General features: G+C 57.0%; 6 protein-coding genes across 6 annotated transcripts; 4 read left to right on the plus strand and 2 right to left on the minus strand.

The window, feature by feature from the left end:
- Positions 1-912: 912 nt before the first annotated feature.
- Positions 913-2,089, plus strand: B0T26DRAFT_680461 (CAP Gly-rich domain-containing protein; the record flags this gene model as incomplete). Its single annotated transcript, XM_060440493.1, has 2 exons — positions 913-1,149; positions 1,601-2,089. 2 exons carry the CDS (start codon positions 913-915, stop codon positions 2,087-2,089), a joined length of 726 nt encoding a protein of 241 aa, XP_060291931.1.
- Positions 2,090-5,151: 3,062 nt separating this feature from the next.
- Positions 5,152-8,298, plus strand: B0T26DRAFT_743973 (uncharacterized protein; the record flags this gene model as incomplete). The annotated part of the gene is made up of 4 exons (XM_060444333.1): positions 5,152-5,405; positions 5,515-6,426; positions 6,490-6,864; positions 8,241-8,298. 4 exons carry the CDS (start codon positions 5,152-5,154, stop codon positions 8,296-8,298), a joined length of 1,599 nt encoding a protein of 532 aa, XP_060291932.1.
- A 2,560-nt stretch (positions 8,299-10,858) lies between these two features.
- On the plus strand, positions 10,859-12,578 carry B0T26DRAFT_655751 (uncharacterized protein; the record flags this gene model as incomplete). The annotated part of the gene is made up of 11 exons (XM_060438647.1): positions 10,859-10,955; positions 11,102-11,155; positions 11,249-11,388; positions 11,556-11,585; positions 11,659-11,734; positions 11,805-11,841; positions 11,922-12,012; positions 12,070-12,106; positions 12,182-12,290; positions 12,354-12,424; positions 12,505-12,578. Coding segments are annotated over 11 exons (816 nt in total), but the record flags the coding sequence as incomplete, so codon positions are not given.
- Positions 12,579-13,934: 1,356 nt separating this feature from the next.
- On the minus strand, positions 13,935-15,251 carry B0T26DRAFT_743974 (uncharacterized protein; the record flags this gene model as incomplete). Its single annotated transcript, XM_060444334.1, has 3 exons — positions 13,935-14,614; positions 14,676-15,113; positions 15,179-15,251. 3 exons carry the CDS (start codon positions 15,249-15,251, stop codon positions 13,935-13,937), a joined length of 1,191 nt encoding a protein of 396 aa, XP_060291934.1.
- Positions 15,252-16,195: 944 nt separating this feature from the next.
- B0T26DRAFT_743975 (NADP-dependent oxidoreductase domain-containing protein) lies at positions 16,196-17,128 on the plus strand (the record flags this gene model as incomplete). Its single annotated transcript, XM_060444335.1, has 2 exons — positions 16,196-16,384; positions 16,448-17,128. 2 exons carry the CDS (start codon positions 16,196-16,198, stop codon positions 17,126-17,128), a joined length of 870 nt encoding a protein of 289 aa, XP_060291935.1.
- A 1,063-nt stretch (positions 17,129-18,191) lies between these two features.
- On the minus strand, positions 18,192-21,004 carry B0T26DRAFT_680467 (uncharacterized protein; the record flags this gene model as incomplete). The annotated part of the gene is made up of 7 exons (XM_060440494.1): positions 18,192-18,242; positions 18,388-18,858; positions 18,927-19,122; positions 19,196-19,455; positions 19,554-20,099; positions 20,167-20,664; positions 20,843-21,004. The coding sequence occupies 7 exons, from the start codon at positions 21,002-21,004 to the stop codon at positions 18,192-18,194; spliced, it is 2,184 nt and encodes a 727-aa protein (XP_060291936.1).
- Between the last annotated feature and the right edge of the window lie 60 nt (positions 21,005-21,064).

Here is a 21,064-nt window from a genome sequence, read left to right on the forward strand (position 1 = left end):
AGGTGCGCAGCTAAGGTAGGTCCAGGCCCCGAAAACAGGCCCAAGTCGTGACCCGCGATCTCCAATTCCCCATGTGCTCGGTTTTTTGTTCCGAACACACGACATTTCTAATATTGGCTCCGCCTAGAGCCAGCCGACTTTGCTCCGGTTCAGCTCTGCTAGGGCCCGGACTCCTCGCCGGTCTGGTTTGCCGTCCGTCGTTAATCTGAGCTGAGTGCGAGGCTGCAGGCATTGCAGATTGACGCGCCTTGTTTGGTTCAGGAAATACTTGCTGGACCTGTGTGAGATCTGCCGTTCTTGGCGGTGCCGAAGCAGAATCCTGAGTAACAAAGCTGTCCACGTACTACTCTGCACCTGCCTGACCTGCCTGTCTCCTGCCTGTGGAGCCGATGCAACAAGGAACCTTATTGTTAGGCATCATGCAAGTTAATTTGCTCTTGGAGGTTTGTTGGAAGTGCGGATCACACATTCACAGCCGCCTGGGGAAGGTGGGGAAACTTGAAGGGGGGGCTGGAAGCGCAGCCTGTGCCACCGTGCTGTGGCTAAACCTGTGGCGGCCGGGAATGGCTTCAATTTCCTGCCTAATCAGGCTCGTCCAGTAGTTTGGACCCACTATCATCAACGACACTCCAAATCACAAGAACACAAACAGGTATCCGCAGGTGCCGCCGACTGTCTGTGTCTTCACGCGTATCGAAGCAAGTTGGGAATCCCGATTGAGAAATCATTCCTGGAAGTGCAAGTGCAAGTGGAGGCGGACCGGACCGAATGCCCGCGCAGTCTCAATCTGTTTAGTTTTACCGGCAGATCCTTCCTCGAGACTTTGAAAGCTGCCTTGGCCTCTCTCTGTCCATTGTCGCCACTTCCTTTCCAAACCAAAATCACCCCACCGCTCAGGAAAGTCGACCCATCATGGCCGACGTTCCTCTCTACGTCGTTTCCGAATACTCTTCGTCCGAGCGCCGCATCACTCCGTCATGGTCCATCGCGCACTTGAAGACTAAGATGGAGCCCATCACGGGTATCCCTCCATCGTGTCAGCGGGTCTTCCTGAAGACGTCGTCCAGCGAGAGGATCCCCGTTGAGGCTAATGATGAAGAGGCTGTCTATCTGCAGAGCTTCCCTCTCATCCCGTATGCTGAGCTGCATGTGAGTGGAATATTTCCTTCCTGGTTTTCTGGAAGTCTTTCTAGACCCGGAGAGTGAAACTCCCTGCTTTGGCAGGCGCCACATAAGCGCAAGCGCGCATGACTTGATACATGGTACTTTTGGTCGAACTTTTGATGAAATTCTCCGTTGCCTACATGGAAGTCTTATTATGGCCACATGCTAGCGAAGCTTGGGTGCAGTCAAAAAGGATCAGGCCAGGACACAAGGCGTTTGCTGGAACTGTCTTGCTTGTCTTTCGGCTGCTCTGTTGGCAGTTGCTAGTTCTCTTCCATCTCCTGCTAGTTGCCCTGGGAGACTAAATCCACATTCCGCAAGGAAACTAGACATTGTGATGCACATTGATCCATTTTCTTCTCGGGGTCTGGGGCTGGCGAAGGCACTAGAAGTGACCTGCTCTAGAATAGAGGCAACTGGCTAATAAACCTGGCAGATCGTGGATACTCGCCCAGCTTCAGCGAAGCCAAACTTCTCAAGTGCCGTTGGGGTTGAGAAATACGTCATGCCCGAGGAAGAGTATGAGAAGAAGTCTGACTCGGTCCTCTCGTGGAAGAAGGAGCAGAAGTTGGGACGTTTTGACCCCAACGCCCCAAGCCATGAACAGGCCAAGATCGAGGCGATTTCCCAGGAGATCAAAGCCCGCGGTATTGCGGTGGGCAAGCGATGCAGGGTTGGCGCGAACGACACTAGAAGAGGAGAAATCAAGTATGTGGGCGAAGTCAAGGAGATCCCGGGCAGCCTTGGCTCGTGGGTTGGCGTCGACCTGGACGAACCTGTGGGCAAAAATGACGGAAGCATAGGAGGCACTCGTTACTGGGGAGAAGCCTCCGAACTCAAGCGGGGAGTCTTTGTCAGGCCAGAACGAGTAGAGGTTGGCGACTGGCCAGTCATGGATGATTTAGAGGACATGGAGGAGATCTAGCATCAAATCTCGATCCACCACCAATGAAAACCCAAAAGCTGCTGGGATATTTTCCACCGTCGCCTTGCCATGACCGTTGCCACACGGCCAAGTGTCGAACCGGTTTGTTGGATTGCAGTTTGATACTGGAGGCTATCCCGATCCCGAACAGATAACAGGCGACAGGATAGCGCAAACGCTATGCGAACTACCACACTACTTGTCATGGTCAGTTCTACAAGATGACGGGGATCGAACACGTCCTAGCTATGGTCAGGCCTGTCCGGACATACCCGCCGAACGGATGCTGACTCCTTGATTTGCAATTACAGTCTGAGCTAGCCTTTGGTCGCCTGCCTAGGCATGAGAAGAAGAGTTCGGCTCGTGAGATAGTCCTGGATCAGATATGTACAAACTGCTTCAGACTGCGAAGTACAGGGGCTGAGCTTGTTGGCCGTCTCCAGATTCTTTCCCAGCGGTTTATCGGTCCATGCAATTACTTGACGGAATATACAATACAATCCCCGAATGTTTGTTAGCGAGGGACTTTCCAAGATCTAAAGGGCCTCGGAATCAATCTTACGGCTCGCCGTAAAGGGTTTTCCCTGTAATATCTACTTGCGTCCCTATTCTGTAATCCTTGAGGCCTCATCCCTCTACTAGCTAGTTTATTTGCAGCTTTCTCATCTTTACCAAGTACCCGCCAACAAACAAACACCAAAAAGAGAAGAAAAGCAACCCCTACTATTTTTATTTCGCTTTGTCAGTATCTCTATGGGCTATTCTTAGCTTAGAAGAGGGAGGTCGGTGAACCAGGCTTCATGTTTCTATCACAACCTACGTAGTGATAGATAACCTTTGCATGCTGTTGTTTCCAACATTCATCCCCACTGTACGGAGCAAACAAGCCATGAAAACATGACAGCCGGAGAGTTAGGACGCACGTGTTGGAGTAATACCTGCCAGAACACGCAGGGTGACATTTAGCCGCAGCGTTGACTGCAAGGATTCGGATGGACTTGTGATACTCTTCTTGTGCGAAATCCGTCCGTGGGCACCGCAACCCCCTGACATTTGCATGCGGGCTACCCAAAACTTAGGGCAGTTGTTCCGCAGTGGAAAGATAACTGCACAGCTACCTCCCTGCCTTAGGCAGGATGCGTGCCCAACAGCAGACGAACAAGCGGATCCAAGATCCAATGCTGACGTCAACAAAAACCTTGTTGGCCGAAGGTGTTGCAGACGCTACCTAAGGTGCATTGAGCGCAGACGCCTATCCCATCGCTCATGGGATGGAACGTTCATTCTGCAAAGAGCGGCTGAACAGGAATCGCCATGGCGGCGGTCTGTCCAGCCGGTATGGAGGGCTTCTCGAGACTGTCTGAGCATTTCTATTTCATGGTCGTGCCGTAAGCAAAACGACGACGGGTGTTTGGAATCTGAGACTCAGCCCAGTTGATCGTCAGGGACTAGAGACCTAGCACTTCGTAACAAGGCCTAGCCGCAAAATATCCCGAACAACCCAACCAAGCCACATCAATGCAATCATCGCTGATATGCGTGTCGTGGACGCCAAACAATGTTTCCTGGGTTCGAAAATTAGTCGGCAATCGCTTCAAGAGGCCGGATAGCTTGCCGTCGCCGACATGCACGATGCCGTGAATGCAGGCGTCTAGCGAAGGGGCCTAGACTCTAGCCAAGCATTGCGGTGATGGCGAACCTGGAAAACGGCACGGAAGCAGAGAGAGATGGACCACACCACCAGTCTTTCTTGCCTTTTGGCCAATATCCGGATTCCCTGAAAAATAACTCGTCCCTGATCCATTCCTACCTGCTAGAGGCCTGCCGCGGTGCTGGTTGCATTGTAATATCGGTCCTCGTATGGCTTGCCTCTAGAGCTGCTAGCATACAATAGTTCTCGTAGTCTAGGCACCGAATGGTTTGAGGCTGCGTTCTGTGTGATTCGCGCGCTGCTAACGAAACGCCTCAAAGTTCTCCATCAAGCCCCCTGCCCAATGCCCCATACAACCTGACGCTGCACTCTGACTGCGGGCTTCCGAGGTGCCGGTGTTTTTTCTTTCTCTTTGACAGGGCTTAGGGTTTGACAATTGACGCTCCAGGCCCAAAATGCAAGTGCGATGATCGCTGGGAAACCCCCGGCGCATGAGATGCACTCCACAGAGCGATGCTGCTCTGGGAAGCCGCGAGTGCTTGGGGTGCTGGGTGCTTTAAGCAGACAGTGGCGCTAAAACAGTTCCAAAACGTCTCTCACAGATCCACCGACGCCCTCCATGCTACTACTGTGCGTACGAATATACCTGCTCAGGAGCTCAACGGTTGGTTCCATTGCCCTCCGACTCCCTCGTTGGGATTACCTTACCTTGACAGGCCAGCCTTTGTTACACCTCTCGATGCCCGCTGCATCGCCGTACACGTATTCGCTCTGCGCTGCCCCGTACAGCCCTATCTGACCTATTCGTCCCTATACGCATTGCGGCGGCGGCATCGTCTTAAATCCCGGTCTTCCGAAGCCTAGCCAATCCCATCAATCAGAAATCATCAGATTGCTTGGTCGAGGGTCCGCCCACGATCTAGGGTAATACGCCTGTAGATAACAGAATACCTGAGCGCAGCAGGCCTCTCTCGCCGCGTCGCTTGGTAGCTGGCTACTGAGCCCCCTCGCCTTGGCCGCCAAGTCCGTTTCCGACTGACCCGGGCCCAAGCCTCTTTGGGAGCGTCGAGACTGGGAGGCGTCAAGCACTAGACCACTGACAGCGCTTCCTGCCATTGCTCCACCCCCCGTCTTAGCATGCCCGTCTTGACGATCAAGGGCCTAGGAAACCAAGGTAGAGAAGCCCGAGTCATGTTCTGCCGGCCGGCGTGAGGTGCGAGGCCCTTGTCAGCCAAACATCCACGCCTTCCGGGCTATTTTCCTTTTCCCTCCTTCTTCCTTTACAACCGCCGACCCTCTCCTCCTCGGACCGACTGGATTCGAATCCAACCCAATCGCAGTTTGAGGCCGCTCAAACATACCACTTCCAATCTAGCACGCCGCGACGTCGACCGCCGCCGGTGCTGGGAAGATGGCCTCGCTGCTGTGGATTTTGGCCGCCGCCGCCCTCTCCGTCCTGCCTCCCGTCCATGCCGGCCCTGCGAGGATTTTCCCCATGGACGAAGCCCCCGCGTGGCAGGCCGACTTCCAAATGACCCTCGAACTATCGGCCCAGGAGGGCGGAGCCCAGGCCCTCACTTACACGATATATCCGATGACCAAGAGCGTGGGGCTGAATGGGAGCGACGTCACCTTAAACGTGAGACACTATGGCTGGCTTGTGCCGTTGAGGCGCTCTCAACGCCAAAAGGTTTGCCTTGCTGACATATCGGTAGGCGATTGCGATACACGGAAACATGATCTCGGCCGATTGGGGCAACTACGACAGCCTGAGGAGCTCCGACAACATCGCCTATCTATCGTGCGATCCGCCGAACGCGACCAATGTCCTCAACCTTTTCATGGACCCCAATCTACCAGCCGCCAAACAGCCAGCCGCAATTGTGCTGCACAGCGAGGAGGGGAATTGCTGCGGTCTCGAGGGCTCAGATCTGCCGTACACGTCCATTTTCACCATGGCATTCTCCGAGGAGGCTTCTGAAACCATGAACTATACGGACACGGCCAGCGGCACTGTCCTGGCCGTCATCTCGGCCAACACCACGAGCGCAGCGCAGCCTGAAGCACAGAGCGGAAGCAACTCTGCTGTCGCCATGAGTATACTCTACAGCATTACGGGCCTCATCACGCTGTTGTTTCTTATCATCATTGCGACGGGCGCTCTCAGGGCGCATCGGTACCCGGAGCGATACGGTCCGCGGTCTGGCTACGGAGGGCGGCCGAGGCAGAGTCGGGCCAAGGGTATTGCGCGGGCCGTGCTAGAGACGCTGCCCATTGTCAAGTTTGGAGACACGACCCCAGCCAAGGCGGATCCGGCTCTTGAGCTCGAACATCAGCCGTCTAGGTCGTCCCATGACCCAGAAACTGGGACGAGGTTATCGGCTATACCGGAAGAGACTCAACCGCCGCAGAAGCGCCAAAACGAGGCTGCTCTGGCTGCAGTTACGGAATCACACTTGAATGTTACAGCAGCCTCAAGCCCCAGCGCCGACTTGAGCGCAACGAAAATTGACGAGCATATACAAAACGAGAATCACAGCCAAGATGATGAGCATCTCGGCTGCTCCATCTGCACCGAGGACTTCACCGTGGGCGAGGACGTCAGGGTCCTGCCGTGCGATCACAAGTTCCACCCGCCGTGCATTGATCCATGGTTGATCAATGTGTCTGGGACTTGCCCCCTGTGGTAAGTTGTGATTGCTTTGGTGTCTACTTTGCCGGCCACTTAACTAACCCAGCCCCCTAAAAGCCGACTCGACCTCCGACCACAAGGTCAGGATGCGTCAGACACTATGGAGGACTCGGGCCAGTTGGCACCCCCTCTTGCGGGAGATCTGGCCGAGCCCGAGGCTGGTAGCAATGGGGGAAGCACTACCCCACCGAGGAGAAGATCACGACTGCTCGATCTACACTCGTCACGCTTGCTCGATCTGCACCGATTACGGCATGCATCGGTGGAGGAGCGCATCGAGATTCTCAGACGACACCGGTCACAACAGCAACAAGCATCGGCTGTCTCAGAGCAGCAACAATCACCGGGGGACGGCGATGCCGATGAACGAAGCCGCAGAGCAAGGCTAGCAGATCGGCTACGAGACAAATTCCGCATCCGCACCCGGACACAGTCTCCGAACGCAACGCGTTCAGGCGAGGCCCCGCAGCCTAGGGAAACGTCATCATAACGACTGAGTGCGCGATTTTTGTTCGTCTCGCCTCGCCGATTCTAATTTGCTAGGATAATGATGTTGTAATGCTACGGTGAATATAGGCCGGGTAATCTTTTTGGGGCGGGGCTCGAGACATTTTTGCAACTGGACTTGAATTTTTGCGGCTCTTGAGGGAACTGGATAGGATTGTTTGGGACCACAGCGCGGAAAAACGGGCAACTAACCATGCAGGAAGAAATGGGATGGGTAGACTGGCGTTTTAGAGAAGAAAACGGGAGGGCAACGGGCTTTGCACCTCGGTTGAGCATTTACACGGTGTTGAATTTTGGTATTATTGTTTGCAAGTCGACTGGCTGGACTAAGACTCAGACCTCGAACTGGCAATATCGGATTGGGTCTGGAGTATCACGCCCAAAGAAGGCGGCTCTGGGAGGTGGTTCTTTTTTGAGAACAGGGTTTCGAGCACTCGCTCACTTGCTGAGATGTGACGGAAGGACTTGACTGAAGTGGAATGATACGAAACGATGCCTGACTCGGGAACAAACTTTTATGACAAGGGCAGCTTCGCCTTTATATAACGTACCTACTTTAGCGGACTAGCATAACTAGTATTTTAGACGATAGCTGTGCATATGAAAATTAGCATATAATAAGTCTGGCGGTCCGAGTGGGTCTGTTTGTTGGCTGTGTTTGGTCTTGGTTACGGAGTATCATCACTGACTATTTGTTGGCGTGGCATCCGTGCTTGGGCAGAATGAAGATTATTGCAGATAATAAACCAGCCAGGAAAAGCCTTTGATAGGTACCAGGGGAGAGATGGTAAGCTTCTAGGGTTCAATAAAAGGGATTCTAATAGCTACCTATTCCCCCCTTCCGCAAAAAAAAAAAAAGAGAACTCCTCCTTTACGGCGAGGAGTAACATAGCCCTCTGAGATGGATGATTCTATACCTGACACGAATGGGATGGGCCCCAAGACGAGATATCGTGGACCTTCCCTTGGAGGAATGTTTTGGGGGAGGCGAAACCCCCAATCAGGGGCTGTCAGGTCATTATATCTCTGAAGACGGATGCTTTGGCGGTGGTTGAATAGGTGTAAAAGAGAAAAAAAGGAGGAAGACTCCTGTGCCGCCTGATAGCCCGCCACGGCTCCGGGTTCCTGGATTCGACTCCGACTCGAACGAGCCGTTGTTCTGTTCCGTTCTGTTCTCGAGCGGGCTTTCGCTTTGTGACATTCTGTTAGTGCGTGGGTGGGGCACCCTCCCCTGAAAGCCGTTCATCCTTGCCGTCGATCACACGGAAGGACCCCCCGGGGCGGGCTCGTGCACACCCCAGCTTATTTTGGGGGGAGGGGTTGAGGGGGAGGGGCGGGAGACGGGAGAGCCCTGTGTAGGGACGAGAACCTGGTCCAGTCCAAGCAGAAAGGGGAATGATGCCAAAAATGAAAAAAGTTTCGGTTAGTCCTCTTTCACTCCCCACCACCACCCCACACATAGAAAGTGCAATTGCACAAGATCTTTTGATTTGACTTTTTTCCTCTCGTTGGAAACACAAGCGTGAATTTTTTTTTTTTTTTTTTAAAAAAAAAAAAAAAAAAAAAAAGTTCCATTGTTTTTCTTTCGTTTGTCTTGGTGTTACTTCCACTCTTGATACGAGATACCCAAGGTATGGTAGGTATCGGGCCCCCTGCGCCAATCGATCTTAGTCTGCATGGGCCTCAAGTATTGTATTGTCCCGGAGTAATAATCTGTGGGCGTACAAAGACGAATGCTAATGCCAATGCTAATGCTAATGCCTCTCGCAAAGCAAGAACCGTGGGCTACAGCAGCAGTTCTTCCGAAGGCCAAGGCCGGGCTGGGTGGCACCCTCGCTATGGAGGCGCTTCTCTGGTGACCGGCTTGGCAAACACAAGCCATACACCTGTTTGCATGTCCCTTGCATCCGAACATGGTGGAGGGTGTCAGAACGCAAGGTAATTGGGCGAGCTGGGCTGTACGTGTCTAATACTATCTACATTCATAACGGAACTTCTGCCCGAGGTTTTTTAGCCTTTCGAGTCGCCCTGGAGGCCGGGACCTACTAGTGTCTGGTGAGTTGTGACAGGCGGCCCAGCTCACATCCATTACGGCATGCGGCTCAAACACACACACACACACACACACACGCACACGCACACGGATCGGATCGGCTCTGTGCCCCCCTGCGAACGTCCCGACCTTCCCTCTCCCGGCGCAACGGGTGAGCTTCGTTCGCTCTTGAACCAGTCTCCACTCCAGCCAGGCGCCCGTGACGGCTCCGTCGTGAGAAATCAAGATAAAACGGCAGCTCATCTCAACGGCCTCGGCGGCACCTCTTGGACGTCGGATTTGGCTATTGCGGTATCCAGAATGGCGTGCCCCAGTGGGGAAGTTGGGCTGGCCGCATCATGCCTGGTAGCACATCCAGATCCAAGCTGGATCCGGAAATAGGCAGGGCAGGGGGAACCCGGTAGGGCGTTTATTAGACCAGTCCAGTCCAGACGTGGTACAGCCTTCCGACCTTGCTCTCGTGTCGGTTGCACGACGGCTCTGGCTAGTCGACTAGTCCCAACAAGGGCATGAGCGGATCCGGCAAGATCGAGCTCCATTCGACGGGCTGCCAGCAGCTGAGATCGCTGTCCTACCCTTTCCCAGCCCCGGATCGGATCGGTCTTGATATCATTCATACAGCCTCACCAACCTACGGCCGGTATTAGTCCGCACCCTTTCGCAACCCCCTGGCCTGGCCTTCTGGGCCAAGGAGAGACTACGTATTCATGTTGCTGCGTATTGTCCGGGTTCGCAGCTCGGGCCTGTCCCTGGGCACCGTGTTCTTGGCCTTCAGCTCCCCGAGTATCGAGAGGGGGTTTCCTGCTTCTCGTGAGAGGCGCTTTTGCGAGCCCTGCGACTGGCTCGGCACATTGAGTATGTACGCCAAAAAGCTGGTGCGTCCAACCTCGAGCCTGCCCTCCTCCGTGGCCCGCACTAGCTCGCCTCTTGCAGCCGTAGACGAGGGTAGAGTGGTCTCGAAATCCGCTCCCCTGATTCGACCGCGCGCCGTTTTAGCCAAACGCCACCGTCTCTCTTTTTGTTTTTGCCATCGCTCGCCGGTCTTAGTCCTCTAGTTGTGCAGTCTCGCCCCGGCTGAACTGGACTATAAGGCGCCGTTCGTCGAATAATGGGCCGTCGAGAAAACTACTGACCGCCGCCTGGAGCTGCGTGTGGTCGTACGGCAGCGACAAGTGGCGCGCCGGCATGCCGAGAAATCCACTCGCCTTCGCTCGCTGCTTTCCCTTGACTCGTTCAAGACTTGCTAGCAGGTCGAGCGTCGACGGAAATGGAAGCCGTTGGTGCTGTGCTGCTCCTTCATGGATGTGTGGCTGCCCGAAGCAGGGACGACCCTTACAGTAGTCTGGAAGCAGTCCGTCTCGTGTTCTCTTCCAATGTTTTATTTCTCCTCTCTTTCCTGCCCCTCGGGCGAGAGACTACCTTAACTACCTACCGTATCTATGGCGATCGACTCGGGGCCGTTCTTGTGCCCCATTTGCCCATCTCCCGCTGTCTCTGCCACGCGGGCCTTCTTGGCTAGTCTGGTGCTGTTCCCACCTACCTACCTCCCCGCCAGCCGGCACTCTTTCAACGACCAAACCCACCTCTCCTACCTGCCTGCATGCAACCCTCCCTAAGTATATAGAAAATATCTTAGTCCACCTGGGCTACCCTGCGCCTCTATGGTCGACTTCTATCCTCTCTATCGTCTTGACCTTGTTTGAATGACAGCAGCATCTGGCCGCTCTCCTGAACCCTTCCCCAGCTATACCTCGGCGTCGACCATCCAAGCACCCCCCCACCCCCCCTTCTGCCTCTGCTTCTTGATGGGCGCCCGCAGAGACCATGGATCTATTGCCTGTCCGCCGCCAGCTAACCGCCGAGGCCATGGACGGAGAGGTTCGGTACCAAGAGCCGCTGTCTGGCATGGTCGTTAGCGTCGTCCTGGTTATGATCTCGCTCGTCATCATCTCTTCCTTCCTGAGTGAGAACCCGTCCCCTTCCCCTTTGCCATCTTGCCTTCCGAGTGAGGCGTGAGCGTGTTTTAGCTGGCTTCAACACCTTTCTGTCTACACGATTTGGCGGAAAAAAACTAACTCGGCGGGCTCGTGTGCGGCGCGGCGACGACAGCACAGAGGTTTCTGGCCGTTAAGGCCTGGACCAGACTCCCCTTTGTGCAGTGGCGTATGTTATACTCCCTCTTCCGTCTTGTGATTTTCGAGATGTGTTTGTAGGGAGAGAATTTGTTTACGAAATCTCGGCATTCTTTATACACAGTGGTCTTCGCCATCTACTCAGACTCGTTCCTCTTCGTCTTCGCCACGGCCATCCTCCAGTTCGCCTTTGGCGTCGACCACTCCATCTCCGTCTGCGAGTCGGCCATCCTGCTCTGTCTCGCGTGCTATGTGACGACCAAGGTGCGTGTCTGTTGCCACATGTCATTCCGGAATAGGGGGGAGTCATGCTGACGAAGCCGGGCCTGCAGATCGTGCGTGTCATATTTTGCTCTGTTGTTCCCCGCCGACTGGATCACCCGGGGACCGAGGAGTGGTGATAGCTAACCGGCGCATCTTCTAACGCGCAGCTGATCTACCTCTTCCTGGTTGAGAAAGTTGTAAGGCCTCCTTACAGTCCAAGGCGGGGAGATGTGCGGCGAGGTATGCAACTGACGCCGTGGGGACCGCCAGCACATCATCCGCTCGAGCAGCCAGAGGCCGCGGCTACACTCGAAACTCTACATCTTCAACGCGTTTGGCATGATCGGTCAGTCCCGTACTGTCTGTCGGGCTTTAGCTGGCTGCCCGCCGCGCACTACAGGCTGACTCTAGACTAGGTGTATACTGCATCGTGGTCGTCATCAACTTCATATAGTATGTCAGGGTGTTTCGTATTCCTGTTGCCACTTCTTGCTTGGCCCAGGAGAGTAACCAACACACTGACACTTAACCAGCCGTATCACGAGGGTGGAAAACGGCCAGTGCATTATCGGCATGAAGAAGCTAGCCATGATACCCCTGATCGCGTTCGATCTCCTGGTCAACGTGAGCCTAATGTCGTTGTAGCTTGCACATCCGGCATGCTGATACCTGGCTCGGCAGGTCTACCTCACCATCTTGTTCCTCATCCCACTCTCCAGTAAGCTGCCTATCTAACCCCCATCGTCCTTCCTTCCGTCTGCCAGCGAGGACGTCGCGCTGACAGCCCGTGCAGAACTGTACTCGTTCAGGAACTTCCAGCAGACGCGCGGCAGCCGACGACTGAAGACGGTGGCCATGAGGACCTTTGTCGGATCCATCTGCACCCTTACTAGTAGCATCGCGTGCGTGTTCTCCGTTCTCCCTCTTGTGCGCCTCTCGGCTGACCACCACTGTGAGGCGCACAGCAACTTGTCTGTTCTGATGGCCCTCGATGGCGAGCCGGGGTGGGTGTGTCTGATGTGTTGCAATAGCGACAGTGAGTTGCACCCCCTTCGACCGTTAAACACACACGTAGGGGGGCGCGCGCGTTATACTTACAAGCCTTGCCCCCTCCAGTTCTCTTCAGCGCCGTAGTCATCCAATGGGTCACGTCGCGGGACGGGGCGTCGTCGACATCCAACGACTCAACGTCACTGTCGCAGCCGCGGAGCCACACCGGCGAGGAACTAGCGCTGGCAGGCGGCGCCAGCAGGCGAAGCAGCGTCGGCGGCGGGGGCCTGCGCAGTAGCAAGACGAGGCAGGCCAAGCAGCAGGAACTCGCTGGCGATGGGGGCACGCTGTCGTCTCGGTGGCACAGCGTCGTCTTCAACAACAACCCTCAAAGGATTAACACTACTACCAGCAACGGCAGGAGCAGGAGCACCACCACCACCACCACTACCACAGCAGCAGGGACCTCCATGACCGCCCCTCCCAAGCAGGCCCTGGCCATGACCACGCTCGCCTCGGCCCGCAGCACCGAGGCCATCATCGGCGACCCGGGCGACATGTCGGTCGACGACGACGACGACGACGAGTCGGGCAGAATCGCCGCCGCCGCCGGGCCGTCGCCGTCCAGCTCACGGACGCTGCCGTTTTCTTCGCAGACAGCAGCAGCAGCAGCAGCAGCAGTAATGCACACAGGGGGCACCCAACACCAGTACCGCGACAAAGACAAAAGCGAAAGCAGCGACAGTGATGACAATGACGACACCGAAACACACCTCCCGCGCGCACCGCCGCCAGTGGCGTTGCCGCTGGTGTCCGAGGTGCTAGTGCACGTGGACTACGGTTCGAGCCTGAGCCGCGGCGACGGTGCGGGCGGGGCGGGTGGCATGCGTCTTGGGAACAGCATCGTGATCGGCGCCGGGTCGGGACCTGGGCCTGGACCTGGACCTGGGCCTGGACCTGGACCTGGACCTGGACCTGGACCTGGACCTGGACCTGGACCTGGGATTGGGATTGCGAGCAGTGGCGGGGATGGAGGAGGGTTACAGCAGCAGCTGCAGACGCAGCAGCTGCTGCATGACCAACATCAGCAGCACCAGCGGCGGACGCGGTCTTCGCCGTGGAAATATAGTGTCGGCGGTGGTGGTGGCGGTGCTGACGATGGTGGGCTCTAGGCTAGGTCAAGGTCCTGGAGGGAAGAGAGAGAACCTGGTGTTTAGGCCAGAAATGTGGCAGATGGGTACCTAGGCAGGTTCTCTCTCCACCTCGGACGGGCTAGCTGAACTCGTTCTCCTATTTCCAGTCCTGCTTATCTGCGCGCGTGCATGCATTACAGGAGGTTCATCTGGGGACCTATTTACTTACCTTGGTCAATCGTCGAGGTATGAACATTCCAATAGCGGGAGGGCGTGTTTAAATTAAAATAAAGGGGTTAGCTGGTTACTGTGATTAAAATGGGCGAAGCCACTGAATAGTTTCCATTAGACATTTCTATCATATATTTCCATCAAATGTAATCGACACTCAACGACACAGCCAAGATTAGCCCCGTTCCCTGTTCACCGCTTACCGGTATTTAAGGGGCTCTGCGGGTCGTAGATGTCGGTCGTGATCAGGTCTGAGTACGTCACGCCGCCTTGCTTCAGCGCCTCGTCCATGACCTCCATGATGGCGATGCTCTCGCTCCAGGGCAGCGAGGCGCTCTCGCGCTTGCCGTCGTGCAGGCAGCGGGCGGCCTCGTCGGCCTCCCAGAACATGCCGTGGCCCCAGTCGCGGGCGTCGTCGCGCGGGATGGGGCAGTCGACGACGTCGACCTTACCGCCGCCGCTCTTCGTCACGACCCTGTACTGCAGTGGGCGGTAGGCGGGGCCCATGACCTGGATCTCGCCGGCCGAGCCCTGGATGCGGATGGCCGGGCCGGCCGTGTTGTGGCCGTCGACGTCGGTGGCGATGCGCAGCGACGTCAGCGCGATGCCCGTGGTCTTGTGCTTGGGGAACTGCAGGATGATGCTCGTCGACTCGTCGGCGCCCGTGTGGTACTTGGTCACGGCCGCCAGCACGTCCGGCGCCTCCTTCTCCTCCTCGGGCTGCACGTGGTACAGCGCCTGGAAGACCCACGTGAGCGAGTAGATGCCGAGATCCAGGAGGGCGCCACCGGCCAGGTCGGGGTTGACCATGCGGTGGGAGTCGGCAAAGCTCAAGTTACCGTCCCCGATGTCATTGCCGAGGGACAAGTCGGCTCGAGTAGATGACAAATTTCAGCAAAAATACCCAGAATCAAGGGGTGTGGGTGCACTCACCAATGGCTCGGTAGACTGTGCCGATGGCGCCGTCCTGGATCAGCTTGCGGACCTGGATGCTCAGGGGGAAGTAGCGGGTCCAGACGGCCTCCATGAAGAAGAGGTTCTTAGCGCGGGCGGTGGCGACGAGCTTGTGGGTCTGGGCGGCGGTGACGGTCAGCGACTTCTCGCAGAGCACGTTCTTGCCGGCGTCGAGGGCGAGCATGGCGTTCTGGAAGTGGTGGCTGTGGGGGGTGGCGACGTAGACGATGTCGATGTCGGGGTCGGCGACCAGCTCGTGGTACGAGCCGTAGGCCTTGGCCGAGCTCGGAGCCTTGACCTTTGCCAGAAAGCCGTCGGCCGTCTGCTTGGAGCTGGACGACGCGGCCGCGATGAGCTCGTGCCGCACGTCGTCAACGCCGCGCGAGGCGGGGTTGGTGAGGAGGTCCTTGGTGAAGGCTGGGGGTGTGAGCGAGACCTGCTAAGTCTAGTCGAAACGAAAAAAAAGAAAGGCAGTGGCTCACTCTCGGCAATCCACCCCGTGGCCATGATGCCCCATCTCACCGTAAAAAGGGGTGTCGAGGATGAGGACGCCATGGTTGTGCCGACGTGTGCTTTTTGCTTGGATCAGTTTAGATGCCGTATTGAAAGAATCGAGGCTGTTGCAATTGGCAGTATGAACGTATGAGAGAGTGTGTGTGTCTGGTCTAAATGGGCTTGCGCCGACCTCGTTGGCTCCAATTCCCCTCTCCCCCCTTTCTTTCCCCTCTCGATGGAAATCGTGGGGTTATCGCGGATTAGTTATGCTAGTAGTCGTGAATGGCGGGGCACAAGGGCCGGTCTTGCGGGTAAATCGCCGAAACAGGCCCAAAACGGCGGCAGCTCAAAGCCGTTGACGCTCCACAAAGATTTAAACTAACAGATGGCAGGCCCTGCTGTACGTTGATTTGCCTTGGCTTGACATGCGTGCTATGCTAGTGGCCGAGCGTGGTGGACAGCTTCTTCCATCTTGGGATATTGGGAGGGGAGCTCTGTCCATTGCGTCATCGGATCTCGAGCCGCCCCTGCCGATAGCAGTTCGACTCCATACGTAGGTAAGTACCTAGGGGGCCTTATCGTGCTTGCCTTTACGCAGCACAAGACTGAGCAGGACAGAGCTGTACCGCAACGATTGGTGGAGTTTCTTCCGTCCCTGCCACCAGACACCTCAGTCCATTGGATACAGTCACACGCCTTCTATCAGTGGAGGTTCCTGCTGTGCAACCATCGACGGGACTAACTGACGGGCCATCCCCACTCTGTTCAGCCCCATGAACTGCTGCTGCATGCCGCTGCTCAAGCTATCCCGAGCTCAAGCACTGCTCGGCTCTGCAAGGCTGCCGCTGGCTCTGGTCAACCCGAGCTGCCGTCGAGCCATAATCACATCAGTAACACGCCAAGTCCGCCCGCTCTCATTCACATCGTCCACCCCACCACCGCCTGTTCGCAGACGGACTAAAATGACCAGCGGCGGTACCGCTTCTGCTGCTGCCGGCGCCGACATGCCGGCCATGATGTACGGGACGGCGTGGAAAAAGGAGCAGACGGCCGACCTGGTCCACGAGGCTATCCGCGCCGGCTTCCGCGGCATCGACACGGCTGCCATGAAGCGCCACTACGACGAGGCCCTGACGGGCGACGGCATCCGGCGCGCCATCGCCGACGGCCTCGTGACGCGCGCCGACTTATACGTAATCTATATCTATTTAAATATATATATATTTGTTCGTCTGCCTGCTAATGCCGTCTCCTAGATCCAAACAAAATTCACCCCCGGCGACGATGCCTACGCCGACCGCGAGCAGTATCCCACAATTGCCTCGCAGGTGCGCGCCTCGGTAGCCTCCTCGCTCCGGAACCTGTCCACCGCCGGCGACGGCGACAGCAGCAGCGACTACCTAGATTGTCTGGTCATGCACTCGCCGTACGCGGACGACGAGGACACGCTGGCGGCCTGGGCGGCGCTGGCGGAGCTGGTGCCCGCGGGCGGGATCCGCGCTGTGGGCATCAGCAACGTGACGCTGCCGGTGCTCGAGGTCCTCGCCAGCAGCAGCTCCCCCTATCCACCATCGGTCGTGCAGAACCGGTTCCGGCGGGCCGAGCGCGCGTGGGACGCCGACGTGCGGCAGTGGTGCGCGGCGCGCGGCGTCGCGTACCAGGGGTTCTGGACGCTGACGGGCAATCGCGCCGAGTGGAAGACGGCGCCGTTCGTGCGCCACGTCGCCGACGCCGCCGCCGTGCCGCTGGCCACCGCCTGGTACGCCCTGCTGCAGGCTGTCGGCATCGTCGTGCTCAACGGCACCACCAACCCCGACCACATGCGCGACGACCTCGCCGGCCTGCGCGCCGTCGCCGAGTGGCGCGCCGAGCCTGCTGGTGCTGATGTGTGGGCCCGCAGCTTCGCCATCTTCAAGCAGCTTATCGGCATGGAGTGAGTAGGCTAGTTAGGCGGTGGGGGTGTTGATGTTGACAGTCGTAGGAGGGAAGGGGGTTGAAAAGAAGGCAGTTCGTTTTTTTCCTTCTCTATTTCGAGATTCGCGTACTTCCTTGCTTCGTCACGCAACTCGGCACACTGGCTGGTTCGTTTTTTCTTCTTTTTTTTCTCTCCTTTTCTTGGGCGTTGGATTTGGGCTGAAAAGGGACCACCGTAGGCCCTCGCCCTACGGACGGAGTACGGGTATGGGTATGGTATGGTGGGATTTGCTAATGAATACGGAATACGGAATACGACGCAGGATCAACAACACATAACTACTAGGCACTTCGTAATCAACGTATATACACGGTTCGAGTTAGATTATTTGTCTTATATTTTACTTCTAGCTGAGTTTTCTTATAGAACAGAGGTAGAACTCGCTAAGTGAACCAAGGTAAGCTACCTAAGTTATCTAGGTAAGTAAGGCTTCTAGTAATATGTATGTGCACAGCTACCGCTCTTCTCTCTTTTCCTTTTCTTTTGCCCTTGCCCTGCCTGCTCTCTAGCAGCACCATATGATTTGATTTGCAGAAGCAGGAATAGGAATAGGAACAAGTGCCGTCAACCCCCACCCAGCAGGAAGAAGAACTCGCAAGGGGAACCGCCGCCGCCGCCGCCGCCGCCGCCAGTCCAGCCAGTCACCACCACCACATAACCCCTCCCTCCCTTCCTCCCAGCTGACCGACTGACCGACTGAATGACCGGCTGGGTACCGTAGCCATGATGCGCCGCAACAATGCAAGATGAGCCGCAACAATACAAGATGAGCCGTAACAATGCAAGATGAGCCGTAACAATGCAAGATGAGATGTGTGCCGTTGACGTGCCGTTGCCGTGCCCCCAGTCCAAGCAATGAATGAATCTTAAAAAGCCACCGACCCCCGCCCTACCCCCCATTTTCCTCATCAGAGACAGAAGAAGAGCATCAAGTTACTTTTGTCTCTTTGTTGCAAAAGAAAAACTTTTGTTTTAGTTGTTGTGTCGTTCGTTTTTTGATATATTGCCCCGCATTACGGGAGAATTCAGTATCCCTCCATCTTGAGCTTGCCGCCGCGGAGAGAGTTGAACTCGTCCTGTAGTTCAAGAAATTAGCCAAATACTCAGCCACACATATATATGAAAGGGATGTTTGGAACCGCCGGCTTGGCTTTTGCAGAGGGGAAGGAAGAAAGGGGAAAGAGAGAAAAAACATGCCTCGGCCTTGCGCTTGCCCAGCACGAGCTCGGGCGTGGCCCTGGCAAAGTGGTGCGCCTGCTGCGGCGCGCTGCCGCCGCCGACCTCGCGGTGGCAGGTGGCGTGGTAGACGCGGCGCTGCTCGGGGTGGGCACCAGCCGAGGAAGCACCAGAAGAGGCGGGCACCCACACGGCGTCCATCCACACCCACTCCTGGGCCTCGTCGAGCCACTTCATCTCGAAGCGCTCCTGGCAGATGGGGCACGTCGTGTTGACGCCCGGGTCGTCGGGCACCGCGATGTAATGGATCTTCTTGCTGTTCTTGTTGCTGGTCTTGGCGCCGACCGGCTGCCGCGCCGACGACGAGTCCGCTCGCCCGCCGCTGCCGCCAACGGCGTAGTAGTAGTCACCGCCCGCCTGGTTGCCGTCGTCGCCGTCGCCGCTGTTGCTGCTGCTGCCCCCGAGGTCTGGCGCCACGTAGTCCACGTCGATGGCCTCGCGGGATTTGATCCAGTCCTGGGACGTTTCGTTAGATACCCAAGGTAGGAAAGGGGGCAGGGGAAAAAAAAGGGGGGGTGACTTACCATCTCGTCGACGTACCAGCTGCGGTGCTGGCCGCGCTTCTCGGCCTCGGCGATGCGCTGGTGTACGCGGAAGTGCCAGTCCATGTGCGCCGTCTTCTTGCGACGCCCCTGCTCGTCGGCGCAGAAGCGGCGGCCGCACTGCGTGCACGGGGGGCCGAGATCGTCGTGGAACTGCGCAATGAGTTGCGGGCGGAATCTAGCAGACGGTTGGTCAGCCACTGTAACTGTACTGAAAACTGGTTATTGTATGTTGCTGCTTGCGAACTCACTGTTTGAGGGAGGCGGCCTGGAGCTGCTCGCTGCCGTGGCCGGAGGGGGCCGGTGCCGCTGCAAAAGGCCTCGCCTGCGAGAGCAAGCTGGATATGTTGCCGACTGCCGCGGAAGACGCAGGCTGCGGCGGTGCCGGAGCAGCGCCGGCGGCCGGGGCTCCGGCTGCAAGAAGGCCCGACTGTCTCAGCATCGCCAGCAAGGCAGACGGATTTGCCGAGAGCGACGAGACAGCAGGCTGTGCGGCTGGATCGACAGATCTCTGCGGAGGGGGGGCGTGGCCCGGACAGCAGCAGACGTCAGGGTGGCCAGGGCAGGGGAAGCAGCAGCAACAGCAAGAGGAGGCGGACGGTGCAGTACTGGTGTTTGAGGAGTGGCCGGCTTCTGTAACCCGCCGAGCAACGTAGCTAGAGCTCCCTGCCCGAACAGACCGTCAAACGACACAGCGCTCGGGGGTGCAGCCGCGGGCGGAGGAGGACGTGCTACTGCTACTGGAGGCACAGGGGTCGGCTGCTGCGATACAACAACCGGAGGCGTTGCAGCGTATGCATAAGGCATCGGCATCGACAGGGGCGCAGCGCTGGGCGCCCGCATGTTTACAGCAAGTTCAGCAACTTTGTCTTTAACAACCATCAACTGATCCTGAGGCATGTCTTGTCTCTGGATTAACGTCTGCAAGTCCAGCAACGCCTTCAGCCTTGTCTGTTTACTAGTATCAAGTGGGTCTTGCGCAAACTCCGCCTTCGCCGCAACGATCAGATGCTGGATATCATCTTTCAACTTGTCTATGCTTATCCCCGGCTGCGGAGCGCCATAGACGTCTCGCCCGGCTGGCTGCTGGTGGCCGTAGAAGGGCCCAGCTGGTGGAGGCGCCTGTGGTGGCGCGCGAGTCGGTATCACATTGGCCTAGATGGCGGTCACGATGTTAGCAGCAGGAAGGACACAGAGGGCGGGCGGCAAGGGCACAACGTACGCTGAGGGGTAACACGGGATAAGGCTGTTGGGCCATGGCGAGGTCGTTGTGGTATTGTGGTTGCCCGTTCGGCCCGGGGAAGGGCTGATGGCCGTGCGGTCCAGCTTGGTGGTGCGAGGGCGCCCTAGCCATGGGCGGCGTCGGCGTGTCACGGTTCGGGGCAGAAGGCCGCGCTGAGCGGAGCAACTGCTGCGTCCCCTGGTAGTTGTTCTGCTGGGCCGCCAATGCCGCGTTGTGGGCAGCGACGAGGGCGTTTTCGATGGGCTGGACATGCTCGGGCGGGAACACGGGTCTTGACGAGATAGACCCGGGAACGGGCTCCTTCCACGTCCTGAGCATCTCTTCCATCTTCCGCCGCGTCATGTTGTCGACTTTGGTGTAGGCGCCCATAAAGACGCTGTATAGCTTGGGGCCGAAGTAGAGCGCGTACGGCGTCGGCGCATTCTTCACGACCGAGTCAAGGACGTAGAGTGCCGGTAATGTCCGCCCGGGAGGCACCTTGTGACTGGTTAGCACTTGTCTTGAGGGCTCGAGAAGGGGACACAATCCAGGATGCTGTGAGGAGTAACCGCGCCCTCAGCTCAGCTTCCACGCTGGCCCCGAAGCCGTCTATATTATCACGAGTTCGCGTCTTTGAGCCTCCGGTCTTGCAAAACCAAGGCACAGTGTGGCATACCTTCTTTATGTGGTTCTGCAACACCTCTGTGATTGCCAGGCCGTGATTAGCGTTTTCCCGGGCAATGTTGGCCAGAGTTGAGATCTCGATGCGCGAGTTTATGGTCAAGTCCTCCAGGGCCTGCCGGTAGTCTTCTGCCACGTCGGCAGCGTTATCCGCCATTTTCAAGCTATGGCTGTCGCCTGGGTCTGGCCGGTGATAGTAACGGCGGGTGATGCTTTT

Source organism: Lasiosphaeria miniovina, assembly GCF_030549165.1.
Source record: "Lasiosphaeria miniovina strain SMH2392-1A chromosome Unknown B0T26scaffold_7, whole genome shotgun sequence".
In the NCBI taxonomy this organism is placed as follows: Eukaryota; Fungi; Ascomycota; class Sordariomycetes; order Sordariales; family Lasiosphaeriaceae; genus Lasiosphaeria; species Lasiosphaeria miniovina.